The sequence below is a fragment of the Bactrocera oleae genome, chromosome 3 (genome assembly GCF_042242935.1).
Source record: "Bactrocera oleae isolate idBacOlea1 chromosome 3, idBacOlea1, whole genome shotgun sequence".
Lineage (NCBI taxonomy): Eukaryota > Metazoa > Arthropoda > Insecta > Diptera > Tephritidae > Bactrocera > Bactrocera oleae.
In genome coordinates, this window is record NC_091537.1 from 70038607 (window position 1) to 70056787 (window position 18181).

At 35.3% G+C, this 18181-nt stretch overlaps 4 protein-coding genes across 5 annotated transcripts; all 4 read left to right on the plus strand.

The window, feature by feature from the left end:
- The first annotated feature begins 2359 nt into the window (after nt 1-2359).
- beta'COP (coatomer subunit beta') lies at nt 2360-5781 on the plus strand. Its single transcript, XM_014235009.3, has 4 exons — nt 2360-2847; nt 2909-3528; nt 3585-4167; nt 4245-5781. The coding sequence occupies exons 1-4, from the start codon at nt 2493-2495 to the stop codon at nt 5480-5482; spliced, it is 2796 nt and encodes a 931-aa protein (XP_014090484.3). The 5' UTR covers nt 2360-2492; the 3' UTR covers nt 5483-5781.
- Nucleotides 5782-6519: 738 nt separating this feature from the next.
- Nucleotides 6520-10591, plus strand: loqs (loquacious). 2 transcript variants are annotated; one of them, XM_014233274.3, is made up of 6 exons: nt 6520-6676; nt 6823-7098; nt 7363-7724; nt 7794-8079; nt 8413-8550; nt 9582-10591. In XM_014233274.3, the coding sequence occupies exons 2-6, from the start codon at nt 6865-6867 to the stop codon at nt 9828-9830; spliced, it is 1269 nt and encodes a 422-aa protein (XP_014088749.1). In that variant the 5' UTR covers nt 6520-6676; nt 6823-6864; the 3' UTR covers nt 9831-10591. The 2 variants fall into 2 exon arrangements, with proteins under 2 accessions (XP_014088749.1, XP_014088758.1); XM_014233283.3 differs by lacking the exon at nt 8413-8550.
- A 937-nt stretch (nt 10592-11528) lies between these two features.
- Nucleotides 11529-16181, plus strand: Nup154 (nuclear pore complex protein Nup154). Its single transcript, XM_014234730.3, has 2 exons — nt 11529-11826; nt 11908-16181. Exon 2 carries the CDS (start codon nt 11913-11915, stop codon nt 16122-16124), a length of 4212 nt encoding a protein of 1403 aa, XP_014090205.3. The 5' UTR covers nt 11529-11826; nt 11908-11912; the 3' UTR covers nt 16125-16181.
- Nucleotides 16182-16623: 442 nt separating this feature from the next.
- vls (valois) lies at nt 16624-18142 on the plus strand. Its single transcript, XM_014233553.3, has 5 exons — nt 16624-17086; nt 17149-17337; nt 17391-17562; nt 17616-17796; nt 17851-18142. The coding sequence occupies exons 1-5, from the start codon at nt 16736-16738 to the stop codon at nt 18029-18031; spliced, it is 1074 nt and encodes a 357-aa protein (XP_014089028.3). The 5' UTR covers nt 16624-16735; the 3' UTR covers nt 18032-18142.
- The last annotated feature ends 39 nt before the right edge of the window (nt 18143-18181 follow it).

Here is an 18181-nt window from a genome sequence, read left to right on the forward strand (position 1 = left end):
GGGACTTGCTCGATCGATTTTAACAAAATTTAGTGCGTAATATTCTACAGTAACAGTGCGAAAAAGGAGGAAATCGGACGACAACCACGTCTACTTCCCATATAACACAATTTTAAATTCCATCTGATTCTTTCACATTCCAGTATACAAATAAAGCACCAATTAATATAACGAAATAGAACTTTGCACGAATAGTGCTTTTGAAGTGTGCCATCTTATGACAAAAATTGTCCAAATCAAACTAAATCTGTTCAAGCCCTAGGTACCGAATATGTGAACCCCAGTGCCTATAGTTGAGAGAACCCTTTGCTAATAACAGTATGTCTGAATGCCAAAAATATGTGGAATCGAGTCTATACTTGATGTGAGATGTCTCAATAAAAAGTGAGGGAGCGTGTTTATCAAATAGCAGTGTATATTTTTGTCTAAAATTAGGTGAAAACTAGACCTTACCCCTATATAATATCAGGATTTCGAACATCCGGCTGACTTTACTCCTTTTAGATTGGTGATAATATGTGAGGTAACTTAATGAAACCCTGGGAATGCTGAATTACAATCGAATTGGTCTATACCTTGGTCTAAATCTCATATTCTTAATATAATGAATTCCGATCCTCTGGATGACGTTTTCCACATCAACTCAATATATTAAATTTAGCCGCTTTGATCGAGTTAATATCACATACAAATATCTCATTTGAAGATGTTTTTAATATAATTTTAGCTGACGCAAACTGATATATCTATAAAACTAAGTCTAAGTTTCTGGCCTTTAATATAAGTCAGAAAGATACCAAATTTGATTGTAATTTTTCACGATTTCATCGAATAATGGATGGTTAATTTTTTACCATTTTTATACTCTCGCAACCTGTTGCTACAGAGTATAATAGTTTTGTTCACCTAACGGTTGTTTGTATCACCTAAAACTAATCGAGTTAGATATAGGGTTATATATATATAAATGATCAGGATGAAGAGACGAGTTGAAATCCGGGTGACTGTCTGTCCGTCCGTCCGTCTGTCCGTCCGTCTGTCCGTCCGTCCGTGCAAGCTCTAACTTGAGTAAAAATTGAGATATCTTTATGAAACTTGGTAGACATGTTTCATGGTACCGTGAGACGGTTGGTATTGCAGATGGGCGTAATCGGACCACTGCCACGCCCACAAAACGCCATTAATCAAAAACAAATAACTTGCCATAACTAAGCTCCGCAATAAGATACAAGACTGTTATTTGGTACACGGGATCACATTACGGAGGGGCATCTGCAGTTAAAAATTTTTTTAAAAAAGTGGGCGTGGTCCCGCCTCTAATAGGTTTAATGTGCATATCTCCTAAACCGCTAATGCTATAATAACAAAATTCACTGGAAGCAAATATTTTTAGCACTTCTATTGACGGTGTGAAAATAGTTGAAATCGGGTGGCAACTCCGCTCACTCCCCATATAACGGTACTGTTAAAAACTACTAAAAGCGCGATAAATCAAGCACTAAACACGCCAGAGTCATTAAATTTTATCTCTGGTATAGATGACTTTATAGGAACCGCGTTCAAAATTAGACAGTGGGCGTGGCACAGCCCACTTTTAGGTGAAAACCCATATCTTGAGATCTGCTTAACCGATTTCAACCAAATTCGGTGCGTAACGTTCTTTTCATGTTTCTATGTCACAGTGCAAAAATGGGCGAAATCGGACTACAACCACGCCTACTTTCCATATAACACCATTTTAAATTCCATCTGATTATTTCACTTTCCACTATGCAAATCAGGCAACAATGACCGTATCGGGATAAAACTTTGCGTGAATAATGCGATTAAAGTATGCCACCTTGTGGCCAAAAATTGTCTAAATCGAACCAAAACTGTTTAAGCCCCTAAGTACTAAATATGTGGACCCCAGTGCCTATAGTTGACCTTCTACCGAAAATATCAGCCAATCCACAAAGAAATCTCAAACGAGTATACTATTTGACTTTGCGAGAGTATAAAATGTTCGGTTACATCCGAACTTAGCCCTTCCTTACTTGTTTAATATAAAGTTTTGCCAGCATCTGAAGGAATTTCGCTGGCTTTGATTCTTGCAAGTTACAAGAGTATGAAATGCTCGATTACACCCGAACTTAGTCTTCCTTACTTCTTGATTATAGTTCCAATTTCCATAAAATAAATGAAAAAACGAATACAAATGCGTAATAGTAAAATGATAAATATAACACTATGTATTATGTATACCAGAAAATGATTCGTTCAAAATATTAACTTTTGTAAATGAATTCATCTAATGAACCTTGTGTCACAACTAGATATAATGATGGCAACTTCGTTGTTCTAATTTGACAGTAATCTTTACAAGGAAACGTCATCCGATTTTCTCATATGTGCAAGTGGTAAAGAAAATTAGAATTCTGTTGTTTTAGTAAAGTTGATGACAATTTCATATACATTTAATACACTAAAGTTAATAATATTATTCATACATAATGCCTCTCAAGTTAGACATAAAACGTCGTTTAACTTCACGCTCGGATCGCGTAAAATGTGTTGATCTTCATCCGACAGAGCCATGGATGTTGTGTGCACTTTACAATGGCCACGTACACATTATGAATTATGAAAACCAACAATTGGTAAAAGATTTTGAAGTGTGTGATGTGCCGGTGCGTTGCGGTCGTTTTGTGGCAAGAAAGAATTGGCTAATCACAGGTTCAGATGATATGCAAATACGAGTGTTTAACTACAACACTCTTGAAAAGCTCCATTCGTTCGAGGCTCACTCGGATTATCTACGATGCATTGCGGTACACCCTACACAGCCGCTAATACTGACAAGCAGCGGTATGTAATGTTGTTTATAATGTTTATATATTAAAAATATATAGTAAATAATTGAATACAGATGATATGCTTATAAAATTGTGGAATTGGGAAAAAATGTGGGCATGCCAACGTGTATTTGAGGGGCATACACACTACGTTATGCAGATTGTTTTCAATCCAAAAGATAATAACACATTCGCATCGGCATCGCTTGATCGAACGGTAAAAGTTTGGCAACTCGGTTCAACCTTCGCCAACTTCACCCTTGAAGGGCACGAAAAAGGAATAAACTGTATCGACTACTACCATGGAGGTGATAAACCTTATCTAATTTCCGGTGCAGATGACAGACTTGTGAAGATTTGGGATTATCAAAATAAAACGTGTGTTCAAACTTTGGAGGGACATGCTCAAAATATATCTGCTGTTTGTTTTCATCCGGAATTACCTATTGTGTTAACCGGTTCCGAAGATGGCACAGTTCGCATCTGGCACTCAGGCACCTACCGCTTGGAAACTTGTCTTAACTATGGATTTGAACGTGTCTGGACAATTGCATGCATGCGGGGCAGTAATAACGTTGCCCTTGGGTATGATGAAGGATCTATCATAATAAAAGTAGGTCGGGAAGAACCAGCAATGTCAATGGATGTAATTGGATCGAAAATAATTTGGGCCAAGCACTCTGAAATGCAACAAGTAAGTATCTAACTATACTTATATAGCATAACTTATAAATATACATTATTTTACAGGTTAACTTAAAAGCAATGGCTGATGATACTGAAATCAAAGATGGAGAGCGTTTACCGGTTGCGGTTAAGGATATGGGAGCATGTGAAATCTATCCTCAGACAATAGCACACAACCCAAATGGTCGTTTTGTGGTCGTATGTGGTGATGGCGAATACATAATATACACATCTATGGCTTTGCGTAATAAAGCGTTTGGTTCCGCTCAAGAATTCGTTTGGGCTCTGGAGAGTAATGAGTATGCTATTAGAGAAAATAATGGAACAGTACGCCTTTTCCGCAACTTTAAGGAAAGAAAAAGTTTCACACCAGAATATGGCGCCGAAAATATATATGGAGGCTATTTATTCGGCGTTAAAACATCATCTGGATTGGCGTTTTATGACTGGGAAACACTACAGCTGGTGCGACGTATTGAAGTGCAACCACGACATGTATTCTGGAATGAAGCTGGCACATTGGTGTGTCTTGCTACCGATGAATCTTATTTTGTTCTGTCTATAGACACAGCAGCCATAGCGGCTGCCTTAGAGAGCAAGCAAGGGCTCGAAGACGACGGTATCGAAAGCGCCTTCGATGTTTTAGGTACGATATTGTATAATACTTAATATTCATATATTTTTGATAAACTGTGGACATTTTTAATGCCATTGTTTTTTCAGGGGAAGTCAACGAAGTCGTAAAAACGGGTATTTGGGTTGGAGATTGCTTTATATATACTAATTCTGTAAATCGTATTAATTACTATGTTGGTGGAGAAATCGTTACTATATCTCACTTGGATCGAACAATGTATTTACTTGGATATGTACCAAAAGACAACCGACTGTATTTGGGTGATAAGGAACTGAACGTTATCTCATTTTCACTTTTACTTTCTGTACTCGAATACCAAACTGCTGTTATGCGTAGTGACTTCGAAAGGGCTGATCTGGTATTGCCCACAGTGCCAAAAGAACATCGCACACGTGTCGCACATTTCTTGGAAAAGCAAGGCTTTAAGCCACAGGCATTACAAGTCTCTACAGATCCTGATCATAAATTCGACCTGGCATTGCAAATCGGTGAATTGGAGGTTGCTTTGAAATTAGCACGCGAAGCAGAAAATCCTCAAAAGTGGTCACAATTAGCTGATGTTGCCTCTCGTAAAAATAACATGCAGCTTGTAAAAGAGTGCATGCAGAAGGCGAATGATTTCAGTGGTCTTTTACTGTTAGCCACATCATCAGGTGATGACAAAATGTTGGAGGAAGTTGCTGAGAGCAGTTCAAATCAAGGTCGCCACAATATAGCATTCCTCTCCTCCTTTGTTCGAGCAGATGTACAACGTTGCTTGGACATTTTAATTGAGACGAATCGTTTACCCGAAGCAGCATTCTTTGCGCGTACGTACATTCCCAGCCAAATGTCCCGTGTAGTGGAACTTTGGCGTGAAGAGTTGGCCAAATTCAATGAGAAAGCTGGTCAATCTCTCGCTGATCCAGCTAAATACGAAAATCTCTTCCCTGGTCTTGGAGAGGCTTTACGCGCCGAAGAATTTCTACAACAAACACAGTCAGAGAAGTTGCCAGCTACATCTGCCGGCAAACTACCACTCAATATTGAACGCAATCCTATCGAAGAAATGTATGCTGCAGAGCAACGTGGAGTATTTGAAGGTAACGGCAAGCCTGGAGCGCAATCATATAAGAAAAGTGATGACTTTGCTATTGAACCAACAAACGCCTCTGCTACCACTTCTGCTGCCGCATCTGTATTAAATAAATCATCTGATGGATTGGCAAACGATGGTGATGACATTGACGATGAGTTAGACCTTGAAATTGAGGGAGTAACATTGGACGATAACATTGATACAACAGATGTGAATTTAGATGATGATTTTCTTAGTGATGACTAAGTCAAGCGCTATCAATACACAACTCACATAATACAATTATTACACATACATTTAGAAACTTATTCCCATATATGAACTGTTTATTGTTTATTAAGTTTTTCATTGAGATAGTGTTCTTTCTTCTATGTAACAGTAGTAATGGGGAAATATGTCTAATATTTTTATCAGCCCGAAGTTTAGATATTGTAAACACACATACGATCCGTAGAAATACAACGCAATTATGAACGTTGCGCAAATTTCTAAGCATTCTGTATAAATTTAATATAATAAACAATAAAGGAAATACTTATAGCGAACATTTATGTTAGTTAAAAACGTTTTTTTTTTGGTTTGTATGCTATTAGGTATCTTAGGTTATAGAATGTTTATTTGAAAACCATTATTATTATAAAAAATGACTACAAAGTTGACAATAATAGTTCATGGACCGAGTATACATACACCTCTTTGAACACATGAATATGATTATATGACATTTTTTTAATTATCGCTGCCTTTATGTAAAGTCAAGTAAAGGGGGTTAAGGGATTTGTAAATATTAAGCCGGTGCAATTTCTGGGAATATATATATGCATACTGTACGTAAATGTCAAACTCATATGTTCACTATACAGTATACCTGTGGGAAAGTACAGATGAGATATTTAAATTCTATCGCTTATACCATATAATATCATAACAACGCATTTAGAGCGACGATATTTAGACAGACTTTATTATTTATTCTATAATTGTTCAAAATGAATAGCTTTCAAATCGGTATAAATAAAAATATTTCTATCTTTCTGTACAATTTAAGTTGTAATTGGAATAAGTTTGCTGTCTTCAACATGTTTGCTTTCATTAAATAACTGTTCATTTGCAAAACTGTATTAATAATAATATATACATATATTTTTATATGTTGATCAATTATATACATTCATTTAATGGGATTCATTCAGGCGTTTTAACATGACAAATATATTATTAATCTCTTAAAATTGCCTCATTTTTGCTTACTTGGTTACTCTATATTGTTACGAATGTTTCGTTTCTATTAACAATAGGAACATTGATATATGTTTGTTTAAGTTCACTTTTTCTCTACGTCTCGTGGGGAAGGATTTTGCTGCTCTTTATTTGAAGATAAATTTAATGCAAATTATAATTTATTTTTAAATAAAAATCAGTGCAAATCACAACAGGCAGGTAATTAGATATTTTTATCACCAACAAAATATAAATTCGCTATACAAATTTGACAAGTTTTGTTCTATAACTGACATTCAGAATATCGATTTTTCTTAGTTGATTGTTTTCTGTACGTGTGTGTGATTTTTTTTATTTTTTTCCAGCTATCTTCAAAATAAAAACTACAAAAAAAAAACAAAAATAAAATGGATAATATACAGGGAAATGACCATCTACCGCAACAACGGGCTGGATTTGCACCACGACGTCAGTATGATGATCTTGGACCGTCAGTGCTTACCAGTTTGGATAACATTACAAACGGTCATATGCAAACTCCAAAAATTGAGCTAGGATCGAGACCCATGAAGTCTAAAAAGGATAAAATGGCAGATTTGACTGCCACAACCAGCAAATTAGCTATTGAGGAGTTAAGATTGGTAAGGACAATTTAAAAATATATGTTAGTTATTATTATAATACATATTTTCAAGTTGGAAAAGTTGTTGACTAAGGCGATTAAGTATTTAAAAATATTCATAAACGCAGGAGTTATTGACATATCCTTTTTATTGACAAATAAGTTCATGAAAAAATTTTAGACTCCACTAACCATTTTGCGTATTAAAATTTAACTATATAAATTTTTTTAAATGCTATTTACATTTTGTATTATGGATATAATAAGGATTTTCCACTTTCAGACGGATAGCAATGGACTGGCTATGAAAACACCGGTTTCCATTTTACAAGAGCTCTTAAGTCGGCGTGGAATAACTCCTAATTATGAGTTGGTGCAAATCGAGGGCGCCATTCATGAGCCTACATTTCGTTATCGTGTCGCTTTTAACGACAAGGATGTTCCATTTACAGCAATGGGCGCTGGACGCTCCAAGAAAGAGGCTAAACATTCAGCTGCACGTGCATTAATAGATAAGTTAACTGGAGTACAGCTGCCTGACGCAGGCCAAGCTTGTGCAGGCGTTGGAATTGGTACAGCAACTGGTGGTATTACAGCTACAAATGTAGCCAATGAAGCCAACGCAAATGCAGTTGGAAGTGGCGAGTACGTTTTCACATCCTAGTTTAAATAGGTAAAAACGCATTTCTAATTATGGCAATTGCTTTTTTATAGTGGCGCCGATAAAATAGTTGGGAACCCCATTGGATGGTTGCAGGAGATGTGCATGTCTCGTCGTTGGCCACCACCAACTTATGAGACAGAAACTGAAGTCGGTTTACCACATGAACGTCTATTCACAATCGCCTGTTCTATTCTTAATTATCGTGAAGTTGGAAAAGGCAAAAGTAAGAAAATTGCCAAACGTCTAGCAGCTCATAAAATGTGGACGCGTTTACAAGAAAACCCATTGGACAACAATCAAATATCGGAAGCAATGCGTGTCGATCTGGATGGTGATGTAAGTGAAAATTTCTGTGCTATGTCAAATGTGAGAAGTATCTATACAAAATTCAATAATTCGCTGATACATTTCAAGTCACCATATGGAATTTGTAAAAAAAATTACTAATTACTAAAGAATTCAATTGGCTGATGTTTTCCTCATACAATTAAACAATTGTTGAGAGTTGTGTTCTCAATAGTTGGGTATAGGTAATCGGAAAGACCGGTTTATATCCGACTATGGATTTACATTCCGCAAACTTATATCCCAAATTATTTGGGCTATATTTTAAGCAGTAAGAATAACAACAATTGACCCATGAATTGACATTTCGCTTTCTCGTTACAGAATCGTAACTGTTCTAATTATTATGGTGATTTGAAAGATATCACTGTGCCTACATTAACGAGCCAGCATAGTAGTAAGGTCTCACAGTTCCACAAAACACTTAAAAATGCTACCGGAAAAAAATTATTGAAGTTGCAGGTGAGATGCTTATATAAACATTATATTGTTGCATTATTGGGAGAAAAGTGATATGATAATTTCTTTTCCAATAACATTTTGTTCAGTGAGCTTTTAAATGCACGATTGAATCATTTAAATAACATTTTTATAGTATATTAAATTTCTACGTGTAATATAGAGTGTGAAACTGTAAAGGTGAGTTCATAAGATACGTGTGTTCGTCATATTATAGGCTCCACACCAGTTCTTTATGATGTATTATCTCATGGTAAAAGAATTTCTTGCAAAAAACTGCAACTAAAAAGAATAGTTCTTGCTGTTTAAGTTCATGTGCAAAAGAACATATGTGTTTACACTATACAAAGTAAAACTAACGGCACAACATGCCCATCATGATGTAAAGGTTTGCATACTCCTTCCATTTTTAACTTTTTTTCTATCAAAAACAGTTTAATTACCTGCCATTAGAGATAAAGCATAAAATTGCCATATAAAAATGCAAAAAAAAAATTCGTATGCTAAATTTCATTAAAATTAAATATTAACACTTAAGTGGTGCTACAATATCGGACCACTATATGTTGTTATTGTAGCGGCAGAATTCTGACGTGATGACAGTCCTTGGCCGGAAAAAATCCGGGTCCGTTCCGGTTAAGTAGACCCAACTGTCGTGGGAACGGACCACTATATGTAGTATATAGCTGTCATACAAATTGAACGAATCAAGTCCTTGTATTGAAACTTTTATATTTATCGAGATGTCTTCACGGAATTTGGTATAATCTCTGAAGAAATTGTTCAGATCGGACTACTATAGCTGAAAGATATATAGCTGCGGTGCAACCGCAGTTAACGTTTTCTCTTCTTTTGTTTGAAGCTTGGTTTATATCTATTAAAGTTTAGGCTAACAAAATTTTTTGTAACTATAAAGAATTCGATATTCAGACAAAACGTTTGAAGGTTTTAGGATTATTTCATGTCATATATGTAGATAAATGTTTTAAGTTAATCAATATTAAAACGCTTAATTTCTATTCATATATTTGCAGAAAACTTGTTTAAAAGGTCCAAAAATTGATTATATTAAATTATTATCGGAGATTGCCAATGAAAATCAATTTGAAGTTACTTACGTTGATATAGAGGAGAAAACCTTTACAGACCAATGCCAATGTTTGGTTCAGCTCTCAACTTTGCCGGTCGGAGTATGCCATGGTTCTGGGTCAACAGCAGCTGATGCCCAGAAGCAGGCTGCGCAAAATGCATTGGAGTACTTAAAAATTATGACAAAGAAATAAAAAAATAGAATTTGATTGTTAAAGTAATAAGATTTGGCAGTCGTAAGAGATATCCAACCTTATAAGGAAGAATCAAATGTAAGATGGTAGTGATAACAAATATTTGATGTCCAGTGAATAAATAGCTGAAAATTTCAAGTGTATTTCTGCTTAAGGACGAATTGCTAAAAGCATTATACTGAAAAAAAGAAGATGAATTGTAAATTTTCAATATTTTCGTTTAAAACTATATAATTGTGGAATCATTTTTAAAAACAGTCCTTATTTTCAAATGAAAGACAATTTTGTTAATTATAAATAAAGCTATAATTTTTAATTATATATTTTTGTTGGATGAGGTATTAAAAAATAAAAATAATTGCTTTGCATTAATTACCAAGCGGAATTAAACATATTTTGTTTATTAAATGCAATCATTAAAATACAATAAGCATGTATCACAAAAAAAAAAAAAATCAAGTGAAATGGAAATCGTAAAATTTGCATATGTATATGCATAATAAACTAAACATTTTTTCATAGATGCTGATTATGAATATGACTTATGATCATAAAAAAGATATGCATAAAAAAAGTCACATTCACATATACCATAAGTAAACATAAATTTTTTATTATACTTATATTATATATGTTCGTACAAACTATATACAAATTACATATGTACACAATTACCATGAATTCGACAACAATAAGAATTAGTTTTAATATTTATTGCAGAAAAATCGAATAAATTACGATTTCAGAAAATTACATGTATATATCTAGATGCTTTTATTTTAAGTAATTTCATTCGCAGGAGCTTTGGCTAATATCCTACCCGACCAACTTCAGCGATTCTGATAAAAGAATATACATATATTGTGGGTTCATCAGGTAAACAATTTTTACATTCTGTGTTGCTAATACGACATGGTGTACTATATGAATATAGTTCATTTGATCATAACTTTTAAAGGAATGTTTCTATAAAAAAATATATTAAGACCTTTTTTGTATTAGAATAATTCGAGGTTGTAGATTTGTTTGCTTTGAAGATAAAAACTATAATAAAGGGCTTAGATCCTTTTTTTAGAGTAAAAACTGCAAAAAAAAAACAAATCAACTTGGGAAATAACGGACAGCGTAATGTATAATGTAATGTATATCGTGTACTTGTATAAGCATGATTTTTTAGTGCTAAAACAATAAATTTGACGAATATTTAACTCCACAACATTTGAGTCACCGGAGGGAACCCCAATTTATATGTATTGCAACAAAAAACATCTACTGATTAAACTAATTTGTTGATGGTAATATTATTATGAAAGTTGGACAGTTCAATTATTGAAATTTTAGTTTTATAGCATTGAACGTAGACGTTTTTAACTAATCATTATTGGTCTTGATTTAAGATTTGTAGAAATATAGAATTCAGATTCAGTCTTGCCCATGTCAGATAGGTACAGAGATAAGTTTTAGACAAGTTTTTACCGTTACCTTTTTCGGTTCAAAATTGCAGCTGTGACGTCATAGACTATAAAAGTGTTAATGTTTTTGCTTACAATACAAGCCTCTTTTGATATTTTCGCGATGGCGTTATATTGCTTCTATCCTACTTGGTCTTGCCCAATATTATAATTAGTATTACTCGCAACTGTAGTTATTGCAACAACTCATTCACAATAGATAAATATTAAAGCAACCTTGGTATTATTTGGTTTCGCTTAAAATTTTCGCCGGTGTGGAAATATTTTGTCCGATTCGCGGCTAAACGAGTGCAAATGTTTGATCCGATATAAATAAAAAAAAGTGATTTTAATTAATTGTATTGAGAATATATTTTTAGCGAAAATTTCTGCCTACATATTTGCTTTCAAAGGAAATCCTTCTGAAGAAGCATTACAGACCTGACCAGAAATTTCCAAACTTTTCGTAACAATATCTAATTGCACGCGGGAGATATCGGACTTCCCAGACATATATTCATTTAGTTTATGACACATTATAGTAGGTAAGGCAGAAATTATTAAAATATGTGTGTATATAAATTTAATACATTAATGTGTTTCATTAATATTTTAATATATTAAAGATAAAATGCCGTCAATTAGTCCAATAGATTTCTTGGATATGGCTGGGAATATATTGGAGCGTATGGATATCAGAGATAGTTCGTCTCCGGGTTTACTGGATGTTAAAATAAATCTTACAGGAGTAGCACAGCACGGTTTCGCAACAGCTAGCGGATTAAATGATTATGATTATCAAAATATTTCGAGTTTATCAGTGGGCCCTAAATCGGCGATGCAAGTACATACAGTCAATAAAATTCCTATTCCTTCTGAAATTTTAGAACATTTCAAACATATAAAATGTCATTGTATGATGGGATTGTTTCCGGAAATCGGGAGAGCATGGCTAACTATTGACTCGGAGATTTATATTTGGACATATGAACAAGCGCGAGATGTTGCTTATTATGATGGACTGAATCATTTAATTGTGAGTGTAGGTTTGGCAAAGCCTAAACCCGGAGTGTTCATCAATGATGTGAAATACTTATTAATTTTGACGACACCAATTGAAATTATTGTTTTGGGCGTTACGTTTGCGGATACCACCAAAATTATTTCTTCTCCAATGCGAAACATGCAAAGCACTACCACTTTTGAAGAAATGCAGCTTATGAATAAACCAATATTTATTTTAAATTCAGATAATGTTGCTATTAATGTTGTGCAGTGCAGTCAAAATGGACGAATTTTCCTCGGTGGTCGAGACGGTTGTCTTCATGAAATCGATTATCATGCTGATTCGAGTTGGTTCGGAAAGCGCTGTAAGAAAGTAAATCATTCTCAGAGTATGGTATCAGCAATGGTGCCAAGTTTTCTTAAACTTTTCGCGGAGAATGATCCCATAGTTAAAATCGTAATCGATGATAATCGGCAACTACTCTACACGCTAACGGAAAAAGGATCAATAGAGGCGTGGAATATGGGCACGGATTGTGGTAGTATGCGTCGTTTTGCAAGGGTATCACAAAATGACATTACACAGCGCGCCAGCAGCATATTAAAAACTGTTGATAATTCAATATTTACCAAAATAAAATCAATTTGTCCCTTATCCAGCGATGATAGTCAAAATTTAAATTTACTTGCTATTACGCAGAGTGGTGTACGGTTATTTTTTGCTGCAAGACCATTAAGTTCATCACATAACCCAAACCAACAATCACATCTGCAGCAAACGCAACTTTCACAAACTTTACAGATGCAGACTTCCACTAATTATCCCAACCCTGGATCTCCCGGCGGACCATCGTCGCAGACAACACAAGATTGTAGTAAACCACAAGGTTTATATTTATATCACGTCCGTCTCCCACCTGGATACACACCTAATACGACTATTAATAAGCCAAAGCAAGTTCATTCGGCATATTACAGCGAAGGGACACTACTATTAGTATCAACCTCACAGCAGGATCAAGACCACTTATGGTCTATAAGTTCAGCTCCATTTCTTAGCCGACCATACTTGGCGGAGGCAACGGCAATGCTTAATTTAGACGGGATTGTATGGAGCTTATCTGAAGTTCGAGACAAATGTGAGTCAACTCTAAATTCTGTTTTACGCAAAGCGAAAAAACCTAAAAAAGTGGTATTGCTGACAAACCAAGGAGCTCATATTATTGCCCTATTAAAGCCTGTCGATATACTCCAGCAGTTGTTGACGGCATATAATGGCCCTCATAATGAAGCTGTTAAAACTTTCTTTCAAATACAAACAGAGTGTGAGGCGTGCACAACTTCATTGCTAATAGCTTGTTCAGATCAGTATCGTAACACAGATCTGGCATTATGGGCTGCGCAGGCTTTTCTATTATACGGAGGAGAGCCATATTATCATTTTCAAATGCTTGCAAATACACAAGCAGTCACATCAAAAATTAATCCTATGAATCCTCCATTAAATATTGCGCATCATGGTATTGACCGTAACTCGCCGCAAATGTTTGTCTCAACGCCGATGCCACATAGTGGTGGTGGCTACCAAATAACACGTTCACCACAGTTACCACTTTCAATGCAACAGTCGCAGTATCCAATAAGTCCCATAACTGGTCAAGATGCAGGTCATGATGGCTTGATTGTCAATGACTACTCCACGGTAATATATTCTGCAAAACATGATGGTTTATATTTGTATGTTGCTCGTTTACTTCGTCCAATATGGAAGAAACGTTGTGTGGACTCAAATTTATGCAGTACATTAACGCAGGCCGATTGTACATTGATTTTAGAAGATTTGTTTTCGCTTAAAGTATTTATGGATGCCTATACAGTAAATGAGTTATCTGGATTCACACGTAATACCTACTCCACTCAATCGAACATTTCAAATGGTTACAGTCATATGTTATCCTCTCACAATCAACTAACACCACACGATCAAAGAACTGTCACAGAAAAAGCACAAAACGAAGAGAAACAATCGCTGAGTGCTTTATATCAATTGGTTAAACAAGTGTGCGAAATAATGTCGCTGTGGAAAATTTTATGTGAACATCAGTTTCAAGTACTTGCTTCTCAATTGCCTAAGGAAGAACAAACGACATTAAGTTCCTGTACATTTCGAGATCTTACACTTACTCGCACCGAATCGTGTGCTTTACTAATAGCTGCTTTAATCAATTCATATCTCAAAGATAATGCAAGCGTCAGCATAATATCAGCCAAATTGCGCGAAGTGTGTCCCAATTTGTATCGTCACGAAGATGCTGTCACTTTTAAAGCTACTGAAATATTACTGTCGGCTAAAAGTTGTGAAGCTTCTGAGGGAAAGCATGAAAAACTTAGGACGGCTCTACAGCTTTGTAAGGATGCCGCACCTAATTTACCTCTACAAAATATTTGCCAACAATTTTCAACTGCCGGTTTTGGTGAAGGGGTTATCGAATTAACTGCAACTTGTGCAGCAAAAATTGATCCAGAAGAATATGGTATCCGTTATTATAAAAGTGATGAGCCCACCGAAGACTCTGAGGGTTACACTGCGTACTCCGCGCGCATGTCATGCTATAAAGAAGTCCGTTCGATGTTAGAGACTGTCTATCAGAATCATTGTAATGCTAATGAAACACAAGAATTCGAATTTCAACGACAAATGTGTGATACCAACGAAAATAGTTTTAGCGTGCAAATACGAAAATTAGTGAGTTTGGCTATACAAATAAAAGACCCATTACTGCATATAACTATATATCAATGGTTGATGGCACATGATATGATTTCAGAGTTGTTAGCGTTGCCAGAGCCAAGCTTAGGAGAATTTCTGCGCCGAAATGTGGTAAATAATCCGGGAAATCTAAATCTAGTTGATCTCTTGTGGAAATACTATGAAAAGAATGGTCGGCATGCAGAAGCTGCACATATTTTAGACAATTTAGCAAGTATTGAAAGTGAATCCATATCTCTGGATCAACGTATTGAATATCTAGCGCGGGCAGTAATGTGCATGCGCAACGATAGTTCGGGGTTTTCGATTGCCAATGGTATCTTGCTAAAAGAATTAGAGGATAAACTCGAAATTGCACGAGTTCAAAAGTGCATATTGGATACACTTTCCTCATATGTAACACCGGATCACAATGTATTGCAAGCTATAGAAAAGCTTAATTATACGTTGTACGATATTACACAACTTTATCAACAATTTGCTGATCCGTTCGATTTGTGGGAATGTAAACTAACCATATTAAACTGTTCGCATCACAATGATCCGTTGTTAATTGAAACAGTTTGGAGTCAGATTATTAATAAGGCTGTTGACGGCGTAGGTACTACACAGGAACGTTGCACACGTTTATTCACCAAGATAGAATCGCTGGTTAAGGAGTTTCGAGAATCCGGTCACTGTTTCCCATTAGCGTTTATTATACGTGAGCTTGAATTGAAGGCTTGTCAACTTCGTTTTCCAGAGGGCATTGTACCTGACAAGCTGGTCGCTATGAATATAGATATTGATCTTCTAATGGAATACTACTTCCGTATGATTTCAATGAACGAACGTGTTTGGGCAAATGAAGGAAATGAATGGCATTTGGTGCAATCTTCCATACGCGTTGTCACCTTGTTATGTGGACAAATTCGGTCTATGTGGAACCGCTCTAAAGGGCGCATTGTTGGAAAAGCGCAGGACATTGTATCGACTTGTTTAAGTTTCTGTTATCAAAAGCCTGATACTGAACAACTGCGAAATACGCTCAAAACATTACAGTGCCAGTTGCAGGATAATTTATTATGAAGAATTTAAACTTTTTTATATCATCCATCAATATAAATATAGAAATAAAAACCTCAATTTTTTGTTTTTGTTTTAGTATATGGATATGCTTATTTGAAACGTATAGGTATATTTACTGTATTATAACAGAACGTGATTTGCAGTCTTCAAAATAAGTTTGTATAGGTATTAAGGAGGTATTATGATCTGAACAGTTTCTTCGGAGGATGTACCGTGGCCTTGGGCAATAATTCATGCTAAATATCGTGAAAATATATCGCCAAACAAAAACTTTCCATACAAGAACTTGATTTTGATCAGTCAGTATGTACGGCAGTTATATGATAAAGTGGTATGTTCAGAATTTGTTCAGTGAACTTACCATTGCCTTGGACAATAATCCGTGCCGATAATTCGTGTAGATATCTTGTCAAACAAAAAAGTTTACCACACAAGACTTTTAAATCCTCATAAGGCAATTCTAAAGTTTCATAAATCTGGCAACTACTAAGTTTTGCCGGCTATTATAACCTCTAAAAATATTAATCAAAACAACTGCTCAATGAAAATTATTTCTTCGGTCGTGATCTTTCGTTATCCAATTTAGTGTTTATAAAATATATATACCAGAAATGTTTCCTACGAAGCATGGTGTGATATTCCGTACACCCGAACAACATCAGCCACCAGATGACATCAGTCTCGCAGGCAATACATATTACCCAAATCTGAATTCACGAGATTATGCCAAGCGACCGCTTAACCGACATATTCGTATGCACAAAGCATGGGAATGCATATCAATTAATTCGGAACAAGAGGCAGTTATAGCTACCAATAAGTTATCAGGACGTGAATGGTCAGGGTCTCTGTGGGGTTTCGAAGAGATTGGTGACGGCGGTATGTTGAAGCCATCGAAAGCTGCGTACAAACTACAATGTCAAACGTTAGTCTCCTGTTTGCGATTCGTTTCGGATAATATTGTAGGTTTAAATAATCTTAAAGATTTCCGTATAATAAATGTATTATGTATTTTAATTTGTAGTTCATTGTTGCGTTGCGTTCGGGTCGCGTACAGGTATGGTCTACAAGATCGGAGGTGCGCAATCCACAAATACCGTACTGTATGTTCCTGATTGGAGAAAAATGTGAGCATGTGCGACCTGTTACTTGTTTGGATGTAATGAAGAATGTAGATCATGCGGCTACCGGCAGCAAGGATGGCACTTTAAAAGTAAATAACCTTGCTAATTCTAATTGAGTTCTATTTGATTGATATTTTTTAAGGTCTGGGATATGGGTTCTGCTGATCTATTTTCCATACACACATTTCGGTATGCACATACAGACGTAATTACGGGTGTTGCAGCTTCAAACACAGATGCATCAGTATTTGCTACCTGCTCATTTGATCAAAGTGCCTTACTTTGGGATGATCGATTAACGAGACCTGCAATAGGTAAATATTTAATTATTATTGTTTGCATACAATATAATAATATTTTGTTATAGCTCTGTATGAGAAATACTCAACGCGTTTTAATAATTTAGCATGGGCAGAAAGCAGTGATCACTTGTTACATCTTGGTGACGAGTCGGGTTTTGTGCACACAATTGATACACGTGTGCCAAAAGAATTTTTGCAGAGCTTCAAATACTTGAACAGACCAATTCATAAACTTGTGCCAAAAGGGTAAGTAGAACATGTTTTGAATAAAGAAAATGTTGTATATTGTTTAATTATTAGAAAAATGTTTGCTGTCATTGGTGATACAAATTTAATAAAGATAGTGGATGAGAATTTTAATACTACGATCTACGAAAATGGCGAGTCGGAGAATTTCGTGCGTGACGCAGTTTGGCGCGGAGATTCAGATCTTTTAACGGTTGGTTTTGAAGGCAGACTACGTGTACATAAGATACGATAAAGTTTAAAAACTAAATTCGAGTTTAAATTACATTTTATTATTATTATGTATAAATCAGAGTTAGCATCGAAGCCAATAATAAATGTCGTACTAAAAATATTATGGTCAAAAGAGTGATATTAAAAAGTAATTTTATTCAGATCTGAAAAT

Bases quoted from the DNA above. Each gene is read 5' to 3' on its own strand.
- beta'COP (XM_014235009.3), top strand. From the start codon at position 2,493: ATGCCTCTCAAGTTAGACATAAAACGTCGTTTAACTTCACGCTCGGAT. The intron at 3,529-3,584 runs GTAAGTATCTAA...ATTATTTTACAG, and splicing joins AGCACTCTGAAATGCAACAA to GTTAACTTAAAAGCAATGGC. The intron at 4,168-4,244 runs GTACGATATTGT...TTGTTTTTTCAG, and splicing joins AAGCGCCTTCGATGTTTTAG to GGGAAGTCAACGAAGTCGTA.
- loqs (XM_014233274.3), top strand. From the start codon at position 6,865: ATGGATAATATACAGGGAAATGACCATCTACCGCAACAACGGGCTGGA. The intron at 7,725-7,793 runs GTACGTTTTCAC...GCTTTTTTATAG, and splicing joins AATGCAGTTGGAAGTGGCGA to TGGCGCCGATAAAATAGTTG. The intron at 8,080-8,412 runs GTAAGTGAAAAT...TTCTCGTTACAG, and splicing joins GTGTCGATCTGGATGGTGAT to AATCGTAACTGTTCTAATTA.
- Nup154 (XM_014234730.3), top strand. From the start codon at position 11,913: ATGCCGTCAATTAGTCCAATAGATTTCTTGGATATGGCTGGGAATATA.
- vls (XM_014233553.3), top strand. From the start codon at position 16,736: ATGTTTCCTACGAAGCATGGTGTGATATTCCGTACACCCGAACAACAT. The intron at 17,338-17,390 runs GTAAATAACCTT...ATATTTTTTAAG, and splicing joins GCAAGGATGGCACTTTAAAA to GTCTGGGATATGGGTTCTGC. The intron at 17,563-17,615 runs GTAAATATTTAA...ATTTTGTTATAG, and splicing joins ATTAACGAGACCTGCAATAG to CTCTGTATGAGAAATACTCA.